The 19,382-nt window shown below is 42.4% G+C and overlaps 1 protein-coding gene across 1 annotated transcript; it reads left to right on the top strand.

Moving 5' to 3' along the window:
• The first annotated feature begins 6,498 nt into the window (after positions 1-6,498).
• On the top strand, positions 6,499-16,146 carry LOC134111809 (NXPE family member 3-like). The gene is made up of 7 exons (XM_062560373.1): positions 6,499-6,556; positions 9,578-9,714; positions 10,470-10,907; positions 12,238-12,533; positions 14,179-14,249; positions 14,409-14,606; positions 14,690-16,146. The coding sequence occupies exons 2-7, from the start codon at positions 9,613-9,615 to the stop codon at positions 15,241-15,243; spliced, it is 1,659 nt and encodes a 552-aa protein (XP_062416357.1). The 5' UTR covers positions 6,499-6,556; positions 9,578-9,612; the 3' UTR covers positions 15,244-16,146.
• The last annotated feature ends 3,236 nt before the right edge of the window (positions 16,147-19,382 follow it).

Genomic DNA, 19,382 nt, shown 5'->3' with positions numbered 1-19,382 from the left:
TTTGAGTCATTTTTTCCAACCATTTTTTGCAAGCTGACATAACATGCATTGTTGAACAGCCAAGTGCTATCTTCAGCTTGGATACTGGATAGGTGGAGATTGAAATTGTAACACTGCAAAATGGCCTCCACCATAAAACCATCAGGCTGTGCCAAACTTATAGGGCTTTGTGGATACAGAAAAGTACAGTTGTATGCACAGCTATGACGTTATGGTTCTTTTGTTTGAATCAGCCATTTACTGATTATACACCACATTGGCAAACAGTATGCAATGCCAGGCTTCGGACTAACAGACATATACAAAGAAAGAGATCACTAAAAACACCAAACAACAAAACAATACAAAAATATTGCAAAATAATGTGTAAAAATGTGTCCAAAAAGTGTAAGACATGTTAGGATTTGTTGAAAATGCTTCGGATTTGATTGTTAGTAGCAATGTATACATAAAAGAGATGTGACACCTCTGACTTTCAAATGTTGAAACACATTAACATGAATAAATGTTGCATGTTTACATATCTGTGTTTCCTATTATTGTTGTGGACATTTTGTTAAAAAATATTGAGTGGAACAATAGACATTGACATACAGTGACATGTTGTTATTGTTACTATTAGAATGTGATCTATGCCACTTATTCTGGAAGTTTGTTTCAAACAAGTAGCCCCAGTTTTAGAACGGTTGGTGGCACTTGTGGAACAAGTCGGGGAACAGGCTGACCGCAACAAGTGAGCTGTGGTTGTGTCTGTCGTGTCTGTCGTGACAAAAACACGTTGCAAAGAGCTTAAAAATATCTACTTACTAGGAAAGCTGTACACTCTGTTTTAATATGATTGTTTCATGTGTTGGTTGTATTGCTGTATCTGTGTTCATGTGCCAAATGCGCTGGTGTTGTGTATTTGAGTAGCCTACCATGTAAAGCACTATATGAATAAAATGTATTATTATTTAGAGTAGGCTACTTTGCCTTAAAAGTGAGCAGAGGGAATTAATGTTCCTCTGAAAATTCACCCTAGTCCTAATTTCAAACCCTTTCATACCCAAGTTTTACAAGATGCACAAATCTCTATAAGCGGTGTCTGATTCTAAATATCTTTACAATTTAATGTTCATACAGAAAAAACAAGACTGCAAAAGATCCTCGTAACAGGTCTCGATAAAATATTTAAAAACATTTTGCAGGCTGGTGCCTTAACAGTTTGCAAATGGTGTACAAATGACCTACAAAATGCTCACCTATTGTATGTAAAACTAATTTGTCTGGCACTGGGGGGGGGGGGGGGGGGGGGCTTCACCCCAGCTGAGAATTTTTTTTAAACCAAGGAAGGCCTGTGATGGAAGGAATTCATATGAGGGGCCGTTTAGGACTTAACTACTGAGACACTCTCACACACACTACTGAGACACTCTCACACACACTACTGAGACACTCTCACACACTCTACTGAGACAGTCAACACTCACACACACTACTGAGACACTCTCACACACACTATTGAGACACTCTCACACACACTATTGAGACACTCATGCCATCTCACTAGTGTGCGTGAGAGCATCTCACTATTGAACATGAGAGAATCTCAGTATACAGTGTGAGAGCATCTCAGTATACAGTGTGAGAGAATCTCAGTTACACCGGAAGGCATCTCAGTTACACCGGAAGGCGGAAGCAAAGAGCGCTGATTTTGAACAGCGCAATGCGCCAATCATACGCCCTTCCTTCATATGCCTTGAAGTCTGCGGTCGCCCGTCCAAGTTTATAAATACTACCATATTCAAGGGACGGAATGTCATTTTAGGACGTTTTCAGGCGAGAAATTAGGTGTTTAAGCAACATTTCTGCGGGCGGTTTGTTAACATTCAGCCATCGTAAAAAATTCCATGGAGGATGTCGGAGACGTGAGGCGTAGTTAGCGGGACCACCTGATGCCCCCAGCACCGGGCGGTCAGCCTCATCTCACGCCGCAGACAGCAGCCTGTTCTCGGCCAGACTTCTGTGAAGGTCCAGGCCCCCCGAGACCCTGAGGCCCGGTCGCCAACCCGGCAGGCCCCCTGAGGCCCGGTCGCCGACCCGGCAGGCCCCCCGAGACCCTGAGGCCCGGTCGCCGACCCGGCAGGCCCCCCGAGACCCTGAGGTCCGCCGGTCATCCCGGCCGGAGGAATCCGACACCGTGCCGCCGACCTTTGGAGTCCCCTGGGCGGCCGGGGGTTGTCGGGTTCCCCGCCCTCCCTCCCTTGTCTGTTTTTCTAGGTTCCACCCTCCTTTAGGACCGTCTGGAATTCGATCCTTAAGGGGGGGGTTCTGTCACGGTTTGGCCTCGCTTCCTGTTTTAGTTTGAAGTTTCATGTCTCTTGTGGTCCTGGGTTAACTTCACTTCCTGCCTTGTCTTGTGATTGCGTGATAGTCTCCACCTGTGTCCAATCACCTGCACCTCCCTTGTGTATTTAAGCCCTGTGTGCCTGTTGTCCCTTGTCGCGTCATTGTCAAATGTCTCCCGTGGTTGGAGCACGTCGGTTTTGGTTTTTGTTTTTGGAATAAAGAGCACCTCTCGTGGAAGACCTTGCGTTTGAGTCCTGCTTCCGCCTGCACCTCCACGCCTACGTGACAGTTGTGACCTTTCTTCCCTTGCAAGGAAATAAACGGAGAAAGACATATTTGACTCAGAGCCTTTGTTTCTTCACGATTGTCTGTGCAAAATCTTCCACCACAGCTTACATCTTTATATGACTGAGCAGGAAAAACAAGTTATGGCAAGGCTGGGTGTGGAGAAACCAAGAACAGGTTTGGTGACTTTGCTTTATTTTAGTCATTTTTTTCCAACCATTTTTTGCAAGCTGACATAACATGCATTGTTGAACAGCCAAGTGCTATCTTCAGCTTGGATACTGGATAGGTGGAGATTGAAATTGTAACACTGCAAAATGGCCTCCACCATAAAACCATCAGGCTGTGCCAAACTTATAGGGCTTTGTGGATACAGAAAAGTACAGTTGTATGCACAGCTATGACGTTATGGTTCATTTGTTTGAATCAGCCATTTACTGATTATACACCACATTGGCAAACAGTATGCAATGCCAGGCTTCGGACTAACAGACATATACAAAGAAAGAGATCACTAAAAACACCAAACAACAAAACAATACAAAAATATTGCGAAAAAATGTGTCCAAAAAGTGTAAGACATGTTAGGATTTGTTGAAAATGCTTCGGATTTGATTGTTAGTAGCAATGTATACATAAAAGAGATGTGACACCTCTGACTTTCAAATGTTGAAACACATTAACATGAATAAATGTTGCATGTTTACATATCTGTGTTTCCTATTATTGTTGTGGACATTTTGTTAAAAAATATTGAGTGGAACAATAGACATTGACATACAGTGACATGTTGTTATTGTTACTATTAGAATGTGATCTATGCCACTTATTCTGGAAGTTTGTTTCAAACAAGTAGCCCCAGTTTTAGAACGGTTGGTGGCACTTGTGGAACAAGTCGGGGAACAGGCTAACCGCACACAACAAGTGTGCTGTGGTTGTGTCTGTCGTGTCTGTCGTGTCTGTCGTGACAAAAACACGTTGCAAAGAGCTTTTTGCCATCAGGGGGGTATTGCACAAAAGTAGAATAAATAAATCGGGGCTAAGTGATAAAACCCCGCTTGACTTAATGTGACCTGCTTGTCGCGGCTTAATCGGTTGCACGTTTGCCGAGCCGGGATGAGAAGTCGATTCAGGTGCACATAGCTGGGATAAGTGCACGTCTGCAGCTATAGACAACGGTATCGATCACGGATTTACTGATGCAGAAAGTGAGAAGACGCCGCGCGCAGCATATTTCTCACCCGCTGATCAGCAACTGATGATGGAAATATATGAGGAGGTGACGCAAATAATGTACAATATGCAAAACAGGAATAGGGCAGCTGAGAGAAAAAGCCCGGCAGACAATCATGGACCAACTGAATGCGTAACGATTTAAAAATATCTACTTACTAGGAAAGCTGTACACTCTGTTTTAATATGATTGTTTCATGTGTTGGTTGTATTGCTGTATCTGTGTTCATGTGCCAAATGCGCTGGTGTTGTGTATTTGAGTAGCCTACCATGTAAAGCACTATATGAATAAAATGTATTATTATTTAGAGTAGGCTACTTTGCCTTAAAAGTGAGCAGAGGGAATTAATGTTCCTCTGAAAATTCACCCTAGTCCTAATTTCAAACCCTTTCATACCCAAGTTTTACAAGATGCACAAATCTCTATAAGCGGTGTCTGATTCTAAATATCTTTACAATTTAATGTTCATACAGAAAAAACAAGACTGCAAAAGATCCTCGTAACAGGTCTCGATAAAATATTTAAAAACATTTTGCAGGCTGGTGCCTTAACAGTTTGCAAATGGTGTACAAATGACGTACAAAATGCTCACCTATTGTATGTAAAACTAATTTGTCTGGCGCTGGGGGGGGGGGGGGGGGGGGCTTCACCCCAGCTGAAGATTTTTTTAAAACCAAGGAAGGCCTGTGATGGAAGGAATTCATATGAGGGGCCGTTTAGGACTTAACTACTGAGACACTCTCACACACACTACTGAGACACTCAACACTCTCACACACACTACTGAGACACTCTCACACACTCTACTGAGACACTCAACACTCACACACACTACTGAGACACTCTCACACACTCTACTGAGACAGTCAACACTCACATACTCCACTGAGAAACTCAACACTTACACACACTACTGAGACACTCTCACACACACTATTGAGACACTCATGCCATCTCACTAGTGTGCGTGAGAGCATCTCACTATTGAACATGAGAGAATCTCAGTATACAGTGTGAGAGAATCTCAGTATACAGTGTGAGAGAATCTCAGTTACACCGGAAGGCATCTCAGTTACACCAATCATACGCCCTTCCTTCATATATCTATATATCCTTCCTAGTTATACTATCCTATATATAACCACTACGGAAAAGTGGATCGAAGCGGAGCATTTCACGGACGTCTGGCCGAGAACAGGCTGCTGTCTGCGGCGTGAGATGAGGCTGACCGCCCGGTGCTGGGGGCATCAGGTGGTCCCGCTAACTACGCCTCACGTCTCCGACATCCTCCATGGAATTTTTTACGATGGCTGAATGTTAACAAACCGCCCGCAGAAATGTTGCTTAAACACCTAATTTCTCGCCTGAAAACGTCCTAAAATGACATTCCGTCCCTTGAATATGGTAGTATTTATAAACTTGGACGGGCGACCGCAGACTTCAAGGCATATGAAGGAAGGGCGTATGATTGGCGCATTGCGCTGTTCAAAATCAGCGCTCTTTGCTTCCGCCTTCCGGTGTAACTGAGATGCCTTCCGGTGTAACTGAGATTCTCTCACACTGTATACTGAGATTCTCTCACATTGTATAGTGAGATACTCTCACACTGGGAATGACATTGCCGGTGGCCATGTAACACCCATGTTGGAGGTGGTGGACAGCCCTACCCTGGAACCTACAGACGACATTTTAGTACAGGCTTATCCTCATGTGTTCCCAGCTTGTGTGCTTACACGGGCGCAGTCCCGTAGGTTGGGAGACGAGGTGTACGGTGGCCCTGAAGTGCAAAGCAACATTACAAAGAATGAAACACTTTTACAAAGCTCGAGACAAATTAACATTTTATAAAACTAATTTACATTTTGGAAAACAAATTAACATGTACATGAATTCCACAACCAACGACAATTCAAAACAATTGAATCTGTTTGTAAATTTGTTTCGGGATTGGTAAAAGTGCTTAGCGTCTTGTTAATTTGTTTTCTAAAATACTGTTCACTTCAGTGAAAACGGCAATAGTTTCGGTTACACGATTTATTGTCTTCGATAACCTCACAGAGTATGATTAAGGCTCAGAAGGAAGACGTAAGTCTGAAGAAATGGTTTGATTGTGTAGCGATTTCTGAGGAAGCAAACACAAAAGAGGTGATTGACATTTGCTGTCCCAACCCAGATGTTTTAAAGTAGCCTAAAATAACAAAATCTCAAATTTATAGATAAATGTAAGACAACGTTTAGAAAAGAGTACTCAGATGTGGGATATGTGTGGCAGAATTCTTGCTGAAATACATAAGCTGATTGTGTCCAGAGCTTTAGGAGTTATAAGTAAAAAAAACATCCCTTTATATTGAAGAACTGCCACGTTCACGTTTAAAGTAACGCTCTGAAGGAGGGAAGGAAACATCTCAACCGAAATCACTCACCACACACACTCCTGCCATAACTTGTTTTTAGAGTTGAGCCGGATACTCGGCTGAAACGAGATAAAGCACTTTTGCCGAGTACGAGTATTATACGAGCAATACGAGTCAATATCTGTGCTCGGATTGAATAAAAGGCCTCATTGGGTAGCTGTCTGTGTCTGCGTTCTGTGATTGGCTGGTAGTCACAGCGCCCCTCCCCTACACACATACTGTTTATTGTGTTGCTGTGTCCCGCTCAGCTCACACATACACAGAACTCCTCTCTCCCTCAGTCATCAGGCTTCAGGTATTTTTTTTTTTTTACTTCGGTTTGTTGTTCTTAACTAGTAGAGTTCAGGTAATAGTGGCGCTTGTTAAGATGTGGTGCTTAAGAATGCGACTCGCGTTGCGTCTCTGCCTGTCGGAGATACTCTCGCTCTTTTTTTTACCATCTGCTGGCTCTCTTTACGCACTCAGTGTCTGACGTTGACTAGTTGTGTTAAATAACTAAATATTAATTAAGCCACACACACACTTCCCCTCTCTCTCTCTCATGATCATCAGTGATACAGAATAATGAGTGATAAACATAAATGAACATAAGAATTAAGAAGGAATGCTGTTTTAACTTGTACTTGGTTTTCCTGCTCAGTTAAAAACACTAGTTAAAAATGCATGTTCCATGTTTACAAAGTCACATGTCTGGCGAAGAGACTGCACATAAGTCGCAGTCCTTGTGGCATTAGGGCGCATCTTGTTGGTGAGTTTGAGCTCTGTAAATTTGTCATTTGTAAATTTGTTTCGGGATTGGTAAAAGAGTTTAGCATCTTGTTAATTTGTTTTCCAAAATGTTAATTTGTTTCGAGCTTTGTATAAGTGTTTCATTCTTTGTAATGTTGCTTTGCACTTCAGGGCCACCGTAGGAAGCCGCACATATGACGCTTTTGTAGACTTCTACACCCGGGATGTTTAGCTCGCTAGTTAGCTACATGCTAACACTGTATATTCGCCAGAGGTGGGATCAAGTCACTGTTAGGCAAGTCACAAGCAAGTCTCAAGTCATTGCCCTCGAGTCCCGAGTCAAGTCGAGTCAAAGACGAAGCAAGTCCCAAGTCGAGTCACAAGTCACAGTCAACAAGTCTCAAGTCGAGTTACAAGTCGTACCATTTTAGTTTCGAGTCATTTCGAGTCATTTTATTATAGTGGGGACGGGAAACCCTGGGTGATGGTGCGCTGCCTCACAGACCTAGACTACGAAGGGAAGGGTAACGGTGGATCGACTGTGACTGTGTTATAGTACTGTAACGCTCACCCCAATGCTGCAGCGTAAATAAGGAGGCAATGACTGGCTTGCAACTCCGCTGCATTTATTTATATAAAACAACTCAACTTCGGTCACTGTTGGCCGTCACCACGCCGAACGAACACTTCCGCATACACGGCCCCCCAAAACTCGGGTTGTCTCGCGTAACTACAGCTGGTAACAGTGCATAACGTGAACACATGCAACATCTGCATAACTGATTACCTAATAACTTTAACTCAGCTCATTACAGTACTTTAAAACGGACGTTGACATAATGTTGGCGAGGATTTCCATCGGAGTCTGAATCCGGGTTCAAAAATCCCGATTTTTGTAACCATGAACGAGCTGTCTCGTTGATACGGTCAAATGGACTGCAGTGATTAGATGTCGTGCAGGCAGCGCGCGCTCTCTGCATACAGGTGGCGCATATTTTTTTGATAGATGCAGATAAACAGAGCGGCGCGGCCGTGTGAAAATGTTTTCCCCCAGTTTTCATGGGAAGTAGCAAGTCTTCTCGAGTCAAAAGGCTCGAGTCCAAGTCAAGTCACGAGTCATCGGTATTCAAGTCCAAGTCGAGTTGCAAGTCTTTGTACGTTTTGTCGAGTCGAGTCTCAAGTCATCAAATTCATGACTCGAGTCTGACTCGAGTCCAAGTCACATGACTCGAGTCCACACCTCTGATATTCGCTCACCGCGCATGCTACCCGGCTGCGACGCACACAGGACTGCGGTAAGACGCACAACCAGGACTTGGATGAAAAGAGGAACATTTACTAAAATGTATTGTGTGAAGTTTTGTGGGGCTGCTCAGATGTATGTTGAGCCGAACAGCCTCATGCAGAAGATTTTCTCAATGTGTTGAACAGAAGGAGGATGAGTGCAATCGGACCACTTTAGGACTGACCGTGTCCGAAACATGTTGGTAGCTGCCATCCTACTTCTGAAAAATGTCGTTAGATTGTTCAAAAACAGCCATTAAATGATAGTAGTCATGGCAGCAAACTGCAGGAGGATAGAAGGAATAGCTGCTATTTCAAGATGTTCCACCCGGTGGAATTCTGCCTGGGAGAGGATCAAATGTGTGTAGTTTGTTTGTTTAAAATACAATTAAACAAGTGTCTGAAATACACTCTTTTTAATGTAAGGGCAGAACCATGGTTTAGACATTGAGGGGGGTCCACCCCACCATGTTTTTTTTAAAGCTGGTATTGGACAGGTGTGGTGTAACAGTGATCCAGCGTGTTCTCCTCTGGTTGGGCAATTAATAAACTGTTTGTACTTGGCTGAGGTTTCCTTTGTTAAAGTCCCGAAGGACAATAACCAAGGAGTCCGGGTTGGTCCACTCCACACGTATCTGGTTGAGTGTCCGCTGTGCCTCCTGCACGTTGCCCGCCAGTGGCATGTAAACCCTGACCAGGATGAATGGAGCAAACTCACAGGGGGGAGTAAAAGGGTTTACAGTTAATGATTAAAGATTCCAGATCAGGAGACAATTGTTGTTGGATCACTGTTACTGTTGCACCAGCTGATGTTGAAGTAGAAGCAGATTCCGCCACCCTTTGTCTTGCCGGAGAGCTCTGTGTCGCGGTGCGCTCTGAGCAGCTTGAAGCCCACCAGCTGGAGCGATGTAGGAAAGTATTTGTCTCTTCTCACCAGCAGCTGAAGTTGGTCCAGTTTGTTGCTCAATGAGCGCACGTTGGAGAGAAAGATGCCGGCAGCGGTGTGCGAGAACCACGCTGCGGAGTCGCACTAACGAGCCAAGAGACCAATCCATTGACAGGGTTTATAAAAGGAGAAGATATATATTTTACATATTCTCTGCTGTATATTAGGTGGCAACAGATTGGTATCTTCTCAATATTGGGGTGGACACGACCCCCCCCCCCCAATGGATGCGTGGCTACGCCTATGTTCTTATGTGATTAAACATTAGTCTTTAGTTGAAATACATGCGATTAATGAATTTCAAAATCATTTTTAATTTATTGACCGCAATACATTTTTCTTTATACACTGTTCCAGACTAAGTGCTATGCTGATGGTGAAGACTTAACACCATGAAGGCCACATATTGTACAAGAAGGGATTTCGGCGCCATCTTCCTCTTTCTGATGGTCTGTGCTTTAATCTTTGTGCTAAGTCACATGGACATTCTGCAAGTAAGAACTTTTTTTGAAAGGAGAACCTTGTTTCAATTTTTTAATATTAGTCAGGTTTTGTAAAAGTTTTAAAATGTGTTTTAATGTTCTTCATTTTAAATAAATGGAATTTATTTGTACTTACCCTCTCAATCCTGCACTTCCTGATGGCAGCATCAAAGAATGAAATTGGCTCTATTCTATAACTGACAAGCGCACAACTCTTGAGATGGATGTAGAAGTCAGAGCAAACTCGAAAGACATGAGGGCGGGGTAGTCAAGAGAGAGGAATGTTAAAACTGGAATCGTAAAAACTGAGGTGAATAACAAAAAGTACTTTTCCTTGTTAAGTCCATACACAAACGTTTTACAACTGACTGGTTTTCATTTGTTCTTACTGAGATATAAATCTTACCAAACTGGTCCAACCACCTGTGAGTTTGAAGAAGCAGACCGTACTATAGAGCACTTTCCAACCTTTGAAACTCAAAATACAGTGCAGTTTAAAAAATTCACAGGACTGTTTAAAAGAATGGAAAACTGTCATATAACCATCCTGCTTCAGTTAAACAGATCTGTATATCCCAGAAAACATAATAATCACACTCTTGGCTTGTGAAAAAGAGATATTCCCATGGCTCAATTATTAGGAAATAGTTTTTATAAATCTCTGCAAAAATTCAAATATTTGCCTTTTTAATTCGTATGGTTACATTTTTCTGTATGTTTGATATATTTTTAACACCTTGTCTGTCTTGACCCCCTGCCTGTTGCAGTCTAAAATCTACTCCATCATAATCACCCCAAGAGTCTCCTCTCATCATATCGTCAATCGCAGCTTCTGCACCTTCGAGCCGCTGTCCCCTGAGGACGCCTTGGAGGAACGCCTCATACTAGACTCCATTGCTTGGCCTGAAACTCCACTTTTACCATCTCCTGTTTCCTTGGAGCAGACCACTGATCCAGCCCACAGCACCTTCACCATCCTCCCAGGGAGGAAAGGGGGGCAGTGGCATGTAGGGGACCAGCTGGAGGTTATGATACAAACCTTTGACTTCCAAGGTCGTCCCAAGAAGTCTGGGGGGGACTTCCTAATCGCCCGTCTGCACAACCGGAAGCTTGAAGCAGGTGTGGCTGGGAAAGTTGTGGATCATTTGAATGGGAGCTACTCTGCGGTGTTCTCTTTAGTGTGGGAAGGATACGCACAGATTGAGGTAATGCAAAAAACTATTACTTACTAAGATTTAGAGGCTTCTTGTTATGACATTATGGCACATTGAAACCAGGTGAAAACCCTTCTGCTAACCCCTCCTTTTTCAAGCGTGTCTGAGAGATAAACTGGCCATCTGGTAATGCAAACATGCTAAAAGTTCTCAATAGATCCAATGTTTGGTTTATCCATTCGGGGGTACTTTGCAGACTAATTGAGGAGAGAACACTCACTATGTAAAAGTGTGTGACTTTTTCAAAAAGTAACAAATACACAAATATTCTTGTTATCAGGTGAAAACATACCAATGAAAAGATTTCGATACTGTTGGGGTTCAAGATCCCCCCGAGTTGGTTGATGAGAAGAATCCAACACATCAATCAAAGTTTAAAGTTAACATTTATTTAGAAGAAAAAGATACATGAGCAATTCACAAAGGTGCACCTGGAGACCGTCGGAAAGTCTGTCCGCTGTCAGACTGTGACCTCTTTTAGATTCTCGCTCCCCGCAACCATTTCTAAGAGTTTTTTAAAAAGCATAGCAACAATTTTACCTTACATGGTCGTACGGCCCACTTCCCCTTAATCTTAGTTCTCGTAATGCTTTTACTGTTCTTTACAGCAGAGCGTAATCTCCTGCATCATCACAGCATTTGTTTTACATGAAACGAAAAATAAAAACACAAATTGTGACATACATATCACAATACCTTCTCTTTGTGCCAATAAATTGGGGCTGCATGATTTGAGGAAATTATAGGACATGCAATAATTTTGAATATCAGGATAGGAATTATTGAAGTAGACTAAGTTTGGCCTGTTTGTTAATAACCGTATACATACTTTTTTAAAAACAAGGATTTCCAAACTTTTTTCACTTGCAGCGTATTTATGTAGTTTTTTTTTCTTTGTTGTGAATTAATATGATTTAGTATTGCAGTTGCCCCTTTCTTAGGTCTGTGTTCACACTGCAACATTTAACAGCGGGCAAACTGTCCTGTCATTGGTCTAATTTTAATGCAGCTATAAATGGAGTTTTTAAGTGTGGGGGATTGGAGCCAGACCAGTTGAGAACCACTGCCTTAGGGAATGCACTGTGGGCTCGATGGTTTGTTTGAGGCTTAGTAAAGCAAGAATTGTACACAATCGCAACCAACAAAAGATTATCATTCATTTGCCTTGAACTTTTCTTCTGATACTCAATATTGCAGTTATCTTATGGTTATTGTACAAGTTGACATTGAGACAATTATAAATATGTGTAAATTGTGGAGCAATGTTGGTTCTAGCCCCAAATAACAGATTTTATTGAGTACTGATTCTCTTTCCAATCAGGTGACTCTGGTTCATTCTAGTGAAGCTGTCTCAGTGCTGGACAGGCTGAACAGAGAACAGCCCGACAGGATTTACTTCAAGAGCCTCTTCCGCTCAGGCTCTCTCTCTGAAACCACCATCTGTAACGTCTGCCTCCGGCCAACCCAACAGCCGGTGTGTAACTACACTGACCTCCGTACAGGCGAGTCTTGGTTCTGCTACAAGCCAAAGAACCTGAGCTGTGATACCAGGATCAACCACTTCAGCGGAGGAGTCATACAAAACCTCAAGACCAAGGAGGAGAAACTCTTTCAGAGGTCGGCTAACAAAGATGCAAAGAAGTCTGTGACATTAAGAGTTTGGATATTTAAAATACCAAACTACTTGACTGTCATTTTGAATTATTGTATAGTAGTCGCTGTTAATAACTTATGTTTTATCTCCCCCAGAAGAATCACTTGATTTATTGCCATAACGTGTCTAGTTGCCAACAGGGGGAGGAGGGGGGGGAGTGTTGGGTTGTAAAGAGACAATGTGGCAAAAGGGTCCTTTAATAACAAGGTCAAAACAATGGCCGACTTCCAACAGAAATATTTAGTGTCCCCCAGTCTTCTCCACCGTGTCACCGGCAGAGAAGAGGGGTGAGTCCTGGTTGTTAACTCTTCTTAGCTGCTAGGGCTCCTAGGTCTCCGTTCCTCCCCCTGTGTCAGCTCTGCCCCTTAGCTATATCCTCTACCTCTAATTATAACTGATGGCCCGCAGGTGTGACCAATGCCACGTTCCTAGTGACTGGAAGCACCTGGACAGGATAATATATCCCTTATCACCTCTGTGGCATGAGATGAGGTTAGCTGCCCGGTGCTGGAGGAGTCAAACGGTCCCGTTAACTAGACCTCACATCTCTGACATCCTCTGAGCAAATTGTTACAAATGCCCAATGTTGATATACCGACCGCAGAAATGTTTCTAAAATGACATTCCGTTGAATATGGTAGTATTTATTAACTTGGACCTACACAAGGACGGGCGAGTCCGGACTTAAAAGCACATTAAGGAAGGGCTTAAGATTGGCGCTTTTTGCTGTTTAAAATCGTCCCTCTTTTCTTCCGGTGTAACTGAGATGCCTTCCGTATGCTAGTTAGACGCTATTACGCACACTAGTGAGATGCTCTTGCGCACACTAGTGAGATGCTCTTACGCACACTAGTGAGATGCTCTTGCGCACACTAGTGAGATGCTCTTGCGCACACTAGTGAGATGCTCTTACGCACACTAGTGAGATGCTCTTAAGCACACTAGTGAGATGCTCTTAAGCACACTAGTGAGATGCTCTTAAGCACACTAGTGAGATGCTCTTACGCACACTAGTGAGATGCTCTTACGCACACTAGTGAGATGCTCTTAAGCACACTAGTGAGATGCTCTTAAGCACACTAGTGAGATGCTCTTACGCACACTAGTGAGATGCTCTTACGCACACTAGTGAGATGCGCACGAGTGTTTCATTAGTACGCGTAAAAGTGTCTCAGTTATGTCCTAAACAGCCCCTCATAGAACAATCAGCATTTTGCAGGCTGTCACCGATTTTCCTCTGCTTACGGTGTCACCCGAATGGGGGCAGGCTTTTTTTTTTTAGAAATAGTCAACCAGACGTTGGCAATGTTTCCTTAAACCATTCGGTGCCTTTTAACTTTAAAAACTGTTCTTCTCTTTGTTTCTGTTGATTTGCATTGTAGCGCACACCAGATGCCACCCGTCACAAGATGGAGTTTAAGCTTCAAAAAAAAATATATTTATGCGTGTTTAATACATTATTGTTAAATTCTAGAATTCTCTCCTGATTGAAATATATTAAAAGGGTATACATTTTGTTGGTCATCACTCTCTTAAAATGTTTGTCACCTTTCATTTTTAAGATCTTGTAGTGTTGCTGACCTATTTTATCTGTGATTTCTTTTTCAGGGGCGTTAACCTGAAAGTCTCCATTCAGGGTAGAGGACCTTCCAACGTCGTTGTGTTGCCAAAAGAGGATGGTATAGAAATATTTTACTAATACCAATAGGTTTCTTTAAGTTACCACTATATCTAATCTCTTGGATATAAGGATAGTCAATAAAGGGTCCATACAATACCTTTTTGTTTTGTGGTTTCATGGTATAGTTTAAGCCTTGTTGCCATTGTTTTCCTCCAAGGTCAACTGAACGTGAAAACAAGCTCATCTGTACCATCTGGTTATTACTACCAGGGTGTGTGGCAGACACTAGGAGGCCCCACAGTATCCCAGTTGAACAGGTCTGCAATCACACAGTGTCTGAAAGGCAAAGTCGTCCACATGTATGGAGACTCCACAATCAGGCAGTGGTTCGAATTCCTTGATGCAGCTCTACCAGGTAGCTGATTCACAGGGATTCCTGGAATTGTTCGTTTTGGTTCCCCAATGCAGTTTAATATGTTTGCCCTTTCATACTTTCAGGTCTTAAGGAGTTTGACTTACACACCCCGCTACGAGTTGGACCTCTTATGTCCTTAGACCATGAAAACAACATTATGGTGACGTACCGTTGCCACGCTCCTCCTATCCGTTTCGGCCACAACCCAACTAGACAGCTTCGTTACATTGCTAATGAGATAGATGACTTGATCGGAGGCCCCAACACTGTCGTAGTTGTTGGCATTTGGGCTCACTTCTGCACTAACCCCATTGAGAACTACATCAGGAGGCTACAGAGCATCCGTAGGGCGGTGGTGAAGCTGCTGGACAGGGCTCCAGAAACGCTGGTCATCATACGGACAGCAAATCTCAAAGCTTTGACACTTTTCCAGACAATTACCAACAGCGACTGGTATTCTCTGCAGCGTGATAAGGTGCTCAAAGCCATGTTCAAAGGACTGAAAGTTCATCTGATCGATGCCTGGGAAATGACCCTGGCCCACCACCTGCCGCATGACCTTCACCCACAACCTCCCATTATCAAGAATATGATCGACCATATATTGTCCTATATATGTCCTCATAAGGGCGGCTAGATATTTGTCCTGGTAGGAAAGGAATGTTTGTTTTCTCTGAGTTTCAACCAACTGCTTATATTTTCTTTTCATACTCTGATAAAACGATACATTTCTTTAAAAAAAACTGACTGTTCAGAACATTTTCAGGTTTAGTGTGAGTGGACAGAAAGTCTGTGACCTCTTGAACTGAGACATTGTGTTCATATGATCAGGGAACTCAAGTTTTCTTTCCTGGGTGTGAACAAAGGTTTCTCTTTCATCTTCTCCAATCATACATCACAATGCTAGCTCTCCCTTTGGTATGAAGATGACCAGTGGAATTTTTTTTTTTCCTCACATATTCTACAGTCATGAATGTTAATAGCATCTCTCTTTGATGTGGAGGTGACCAGTGGGAGTGGGAGGATTAATTTTAAGCTGTAGAAGGAAAGCGATGAGTAGCCTTGATGCATGACTTGTATTTGTTTTTACTCTGCTCCATAATTGCAAGCATTTAATAAAGGTTCTGTTCAACGATTTTACATCGATGTCGAGAAAAACCTTTTTACCACGATGGCAACCCTGTGCCCCAGTAGTATGCACTGGGGAACAATTTGACAAGAGTAGCTCTCCAGGACATTCTCACAATGTTTGTCACGGTTTGGTCTCCCTTCCTGTTTTAGTTTGAAGTTTCACGTTCCTTGTGGTCCTGGGTTAACTTCACTTCCTGCCTTGTCTTGTGATTGCTTGAGTGTTTCCACCTGTGTCCAATCACCTGCACCTCCCTTGTGTATTTAAGCCCTGTGTGCCAGTTGTTCTTTGTCGCGTCATTGTCTACTGTCGTTCGTCGTGGGAGCACGTATCTTTGTTGGAATAAAGGGCACTTCGTTTCGGAAACGAAGTGCTCTTTATGCTCTTTATGCAGGTGATTGGACACAGGTGGAAACACTCAAGCAATCACAAGACAGGGCAGGAAGTGAAGTTAACCCAGGACCACAAGGAACGTGAAACTTCAAACTAAAACAGGAAGGGAGACCAAACCGTGACAATGTTCAATGATCATTTCTCTGGCTTAGTGCCAGCAAACTTATATTTTTCATAAATCATTTGGAGAATTTAGCCAGTATATATTTCTATTGCATTGCCTGTGAACACTACATGGGACCAAGTGAGAAAGATCCAAAAATTTGTTGTTCTTGTAAAGCTGATAATGACATTGAGGAAAAACGTGTGGTGGTGGGGCGGAGTAAGCTCAGCTGCAGAGGGGGAACCTAGTGAGGGGTTGGGCCTTAGTTGGGCTTAATCTGTATATTTGTGTGTGCGCATGCGTGCGTGTGTGTGTCACTTTACCCAATCAAGCGCAGTAGGGACTGAGAAGCAGAAGAAAGGATAGGAGTAAAAAGTGTGACCTGTACACCAGATCCAAGAAATGATACCCAATAAAGCTAGTCACCAACCTGAACAATCTGTGTCATTATCGAGTATTGTTTTCTCGTATCCCATGTGACCAGCCATCGGGTTATAGTCAGCAGCCAGGAAATTATTTTCCAGGGAGCTTTTTAGCACCAGCAGCTGGTTGTTTTCCTGCCTCATCCGAGTGTCACGACTCACTCTTATCTCCCTCATCAATGAGAAGTGTGTAGATGGCTGCTCTGATTCAGGGCGCAGCAGCTGACCATCAATTCTTATCACTTGGTCAAAGGCTGAGTGTAGAATATCATCCCAAGACTGCTTGAGTGGAAAATCCTCCAAGGAATGAAATGGACATATGGCGGAGCCTCCCTTAGAGACTTCGCCATATGTCTAATTTCTACTGACACTACGGGATACATCACCATGCATACACCTTATTTTCACCCACGATGCCTCCACCAATGCCCCAGGCGTATAATAGACTGCGTGCAGCCCAAATCTACAATCGCCTGGCGTGTACCTCACTGCATTCTTTCAGGAATCAGGAACAGGAAACATTTATTACCATAATATGTCAGATGTAAGATATATGTTTCTGTTAGTGTGCTTTTTAACATTTTTTCTATAGAGCAGATGTTGTGACAATGCAGGAAAGGACGCTGTGACCATATAGGGATGAAGGAGTATAGGAAGCGTAAAGATAAATCACTATCTGACACAGTGCTCCTAGCACAGAATGGTACAGAGGGGGGAACATGGGCAACACCTGTCTGAGACAAAACTCAAACTAGTTTTCAAGGACATGAGAAGATTATAAAAAGATTTGCAGAAAAATCCACCCCCTCGGCTTGTGCCTGGAGGGATATGAGTATTAATACATTATACAAAAACAGCTTTAGATGACAGAGATCTAATATTAAAAAGACCCCCTTTAATTCTCCTATTTAGTTGCACTGTTGCATTATTAGTTTTAACTTTGATTAAGTTATTTAATATAACTCCTCGGTTGTTTACCTTTAATTTATGTAACTGTGTCCGTGAGGCAGAAACGGTTTCTATAGGGTTAATTATGCTATGGGTGAGTGACTGCTCAGATGGAAGCGCAGAGAAGTGTGTAAGACTGCAACTCTTTGTTGTTTGTTCAATGCTTGTTAGTTATATTTTTAAAATTCACATTGAGAAGTTTAGGTCTGGCTCTTGTTTTACTGAAGTTCAGTTTCAGTGTTGCTATCTAATGTTAATGCTGCTTTATCTGTGTTGTTCAAATGTAAATAAACCATGCTCATTTAATGTAGCTTTTCCTGTACGTATTTATTTGAAATCTGCACAAATAAATGTTCACCTGCTGTACTTATGCATGATGATGTGTTTGTTATGTTAAGTTTACTGGTACACAAATGTATTGAGTGAATTAGACATAGAAAAATTGTGGCAACAAAGTGACACGTAATGTTATTGAATGGATTTAAACAATTAATTTACATCCAGAAGGGCAATAGCAATGTGTTCAATTAACTAACAATGTGCTAGAATGTGAGTTGATAACTTATTTTATTTAATAAATGAAATTCAATTTGACCAAGATTAGTAGTATATAACACTCAATTCTCAAATATTCAGTAAATATAAACCCTTTTCAAATAAATATTCAGTAAATGTAAATAAATGTATCTCAAATATTGAGTAATTAAGTCAATTTTACCCAAATATCCAGTCATTATAAATTACTTTTAATTAAGTAAACATTAATTAATTTTCCTTGTGAAATTGATTTGGATTTACTAAATATCTTACGTAGATGTAATACATTTTTAAATACATTTTATTCAAAGCTTTAGTAATTCAATTCTACTCAATTATATTATTTGTCACTTTGTTGCCACAATTTATCTGAGTAACCATTGGCCACATTTTTTAGAGTGAGTTTAAACTTGTTTAATTTGTCTGGTTTTATATTTCAATCCGGAGAGACTTGTTGAAATTTGAACAACAGGCATAAACATGGATATTGCAATGTTGCTTGGGGCTAGTACTCCATCCTGACTTAGGTTAGAACCTACGCCCCCATAGCAGGTGAACTGAGACAACATTCTGTGTTTACCCCAGTGCTTCCAGCCCAATCAGATCGTTGGGGTTCCTCGTGTTCTGTAATTTCATCAGGTATGATGACACCTACTCGGGTCCAGCAGAGCTCTATACCAGGCCAGAATCACTGCAGTCTCAAGCTTCAGAGCTACCTCCCCCCTGTGGTGATGCAAGACGAGTATGTGGACAGTTGACTACTACGGCTCCGATACATATGCCTACAGCAGTCTCCTACAGCCATCCAGACGCACAACGTTACTACTCACCACAAGTGATACCTCTACAGCCATGGCCCACCTCAGTATGCTACATTGCCTTCATTAATTCCACCACCTCAGCAGACTCTATCTGTCCCGAGAGATAACTCATATACAGCTCATCAGATGCACCTTCCATCAGGTCAGACAGTGATCCCATACAGCCCTGGTTTGCCACACCGCTCTGTGGTGTGGCAACACCCAAAATCCCAGACAAAAAGGAGTTTGCTAACCTGAAGCTGGCTATAGATAACCTGCTTAAGCCCCATTCAGAACTGTCTGAAAAGTACAAATATCATGTACTACTTGAACATCTTAAACTGCCCGAAGCGCAGATGATTGGTCAGTCTTAATGGATGGCTTCAAGGCAAAGCTCAACAGCAGCGCTTGTCCAACAGATTGGTGCAGCGCTACCAAGCATCA

This window comes from Pungitius pungitius, chromosome 2 (genome assembly GCF_949316345.1).
Source record: "Pungitius pungitius chromosome 2, fPunPun2.1, whole genome shotgun sequence".
Taxonomy (NCBI): Eukaryota; Metazoa; Chordata; class Actinopteri; order Perciformes; family Gasterosteidae; genus Pungitius; species Pungitius pungitius.
This window is presented reverse-complemented; position numbering and strand designations above follow the sequence as displayed.

Coding starts and splice junctions, on each gene's coding strand:
- LOC134111809 (XM_062560373.1), top strand. CDS start 9,613: ATGAAGGCCACATATTGTACAAGAAGGGATTTCGGCGCCATCTTCCTC. Junction 9,715..10,469: donor GTCACATGGACATTCTGCAA/GTAAGAACTTTT, acceptor TGCCTGTTGCAG/TCTAAAATCTACTCCATCAT. Junction 12,534..14,178: donor GAGGAGAAACTCTTTCAGAG/GTCGGCTAACAA, acceptor TTTCTTTTTCAG/GGGCGTTAACCTGAAAGTCT.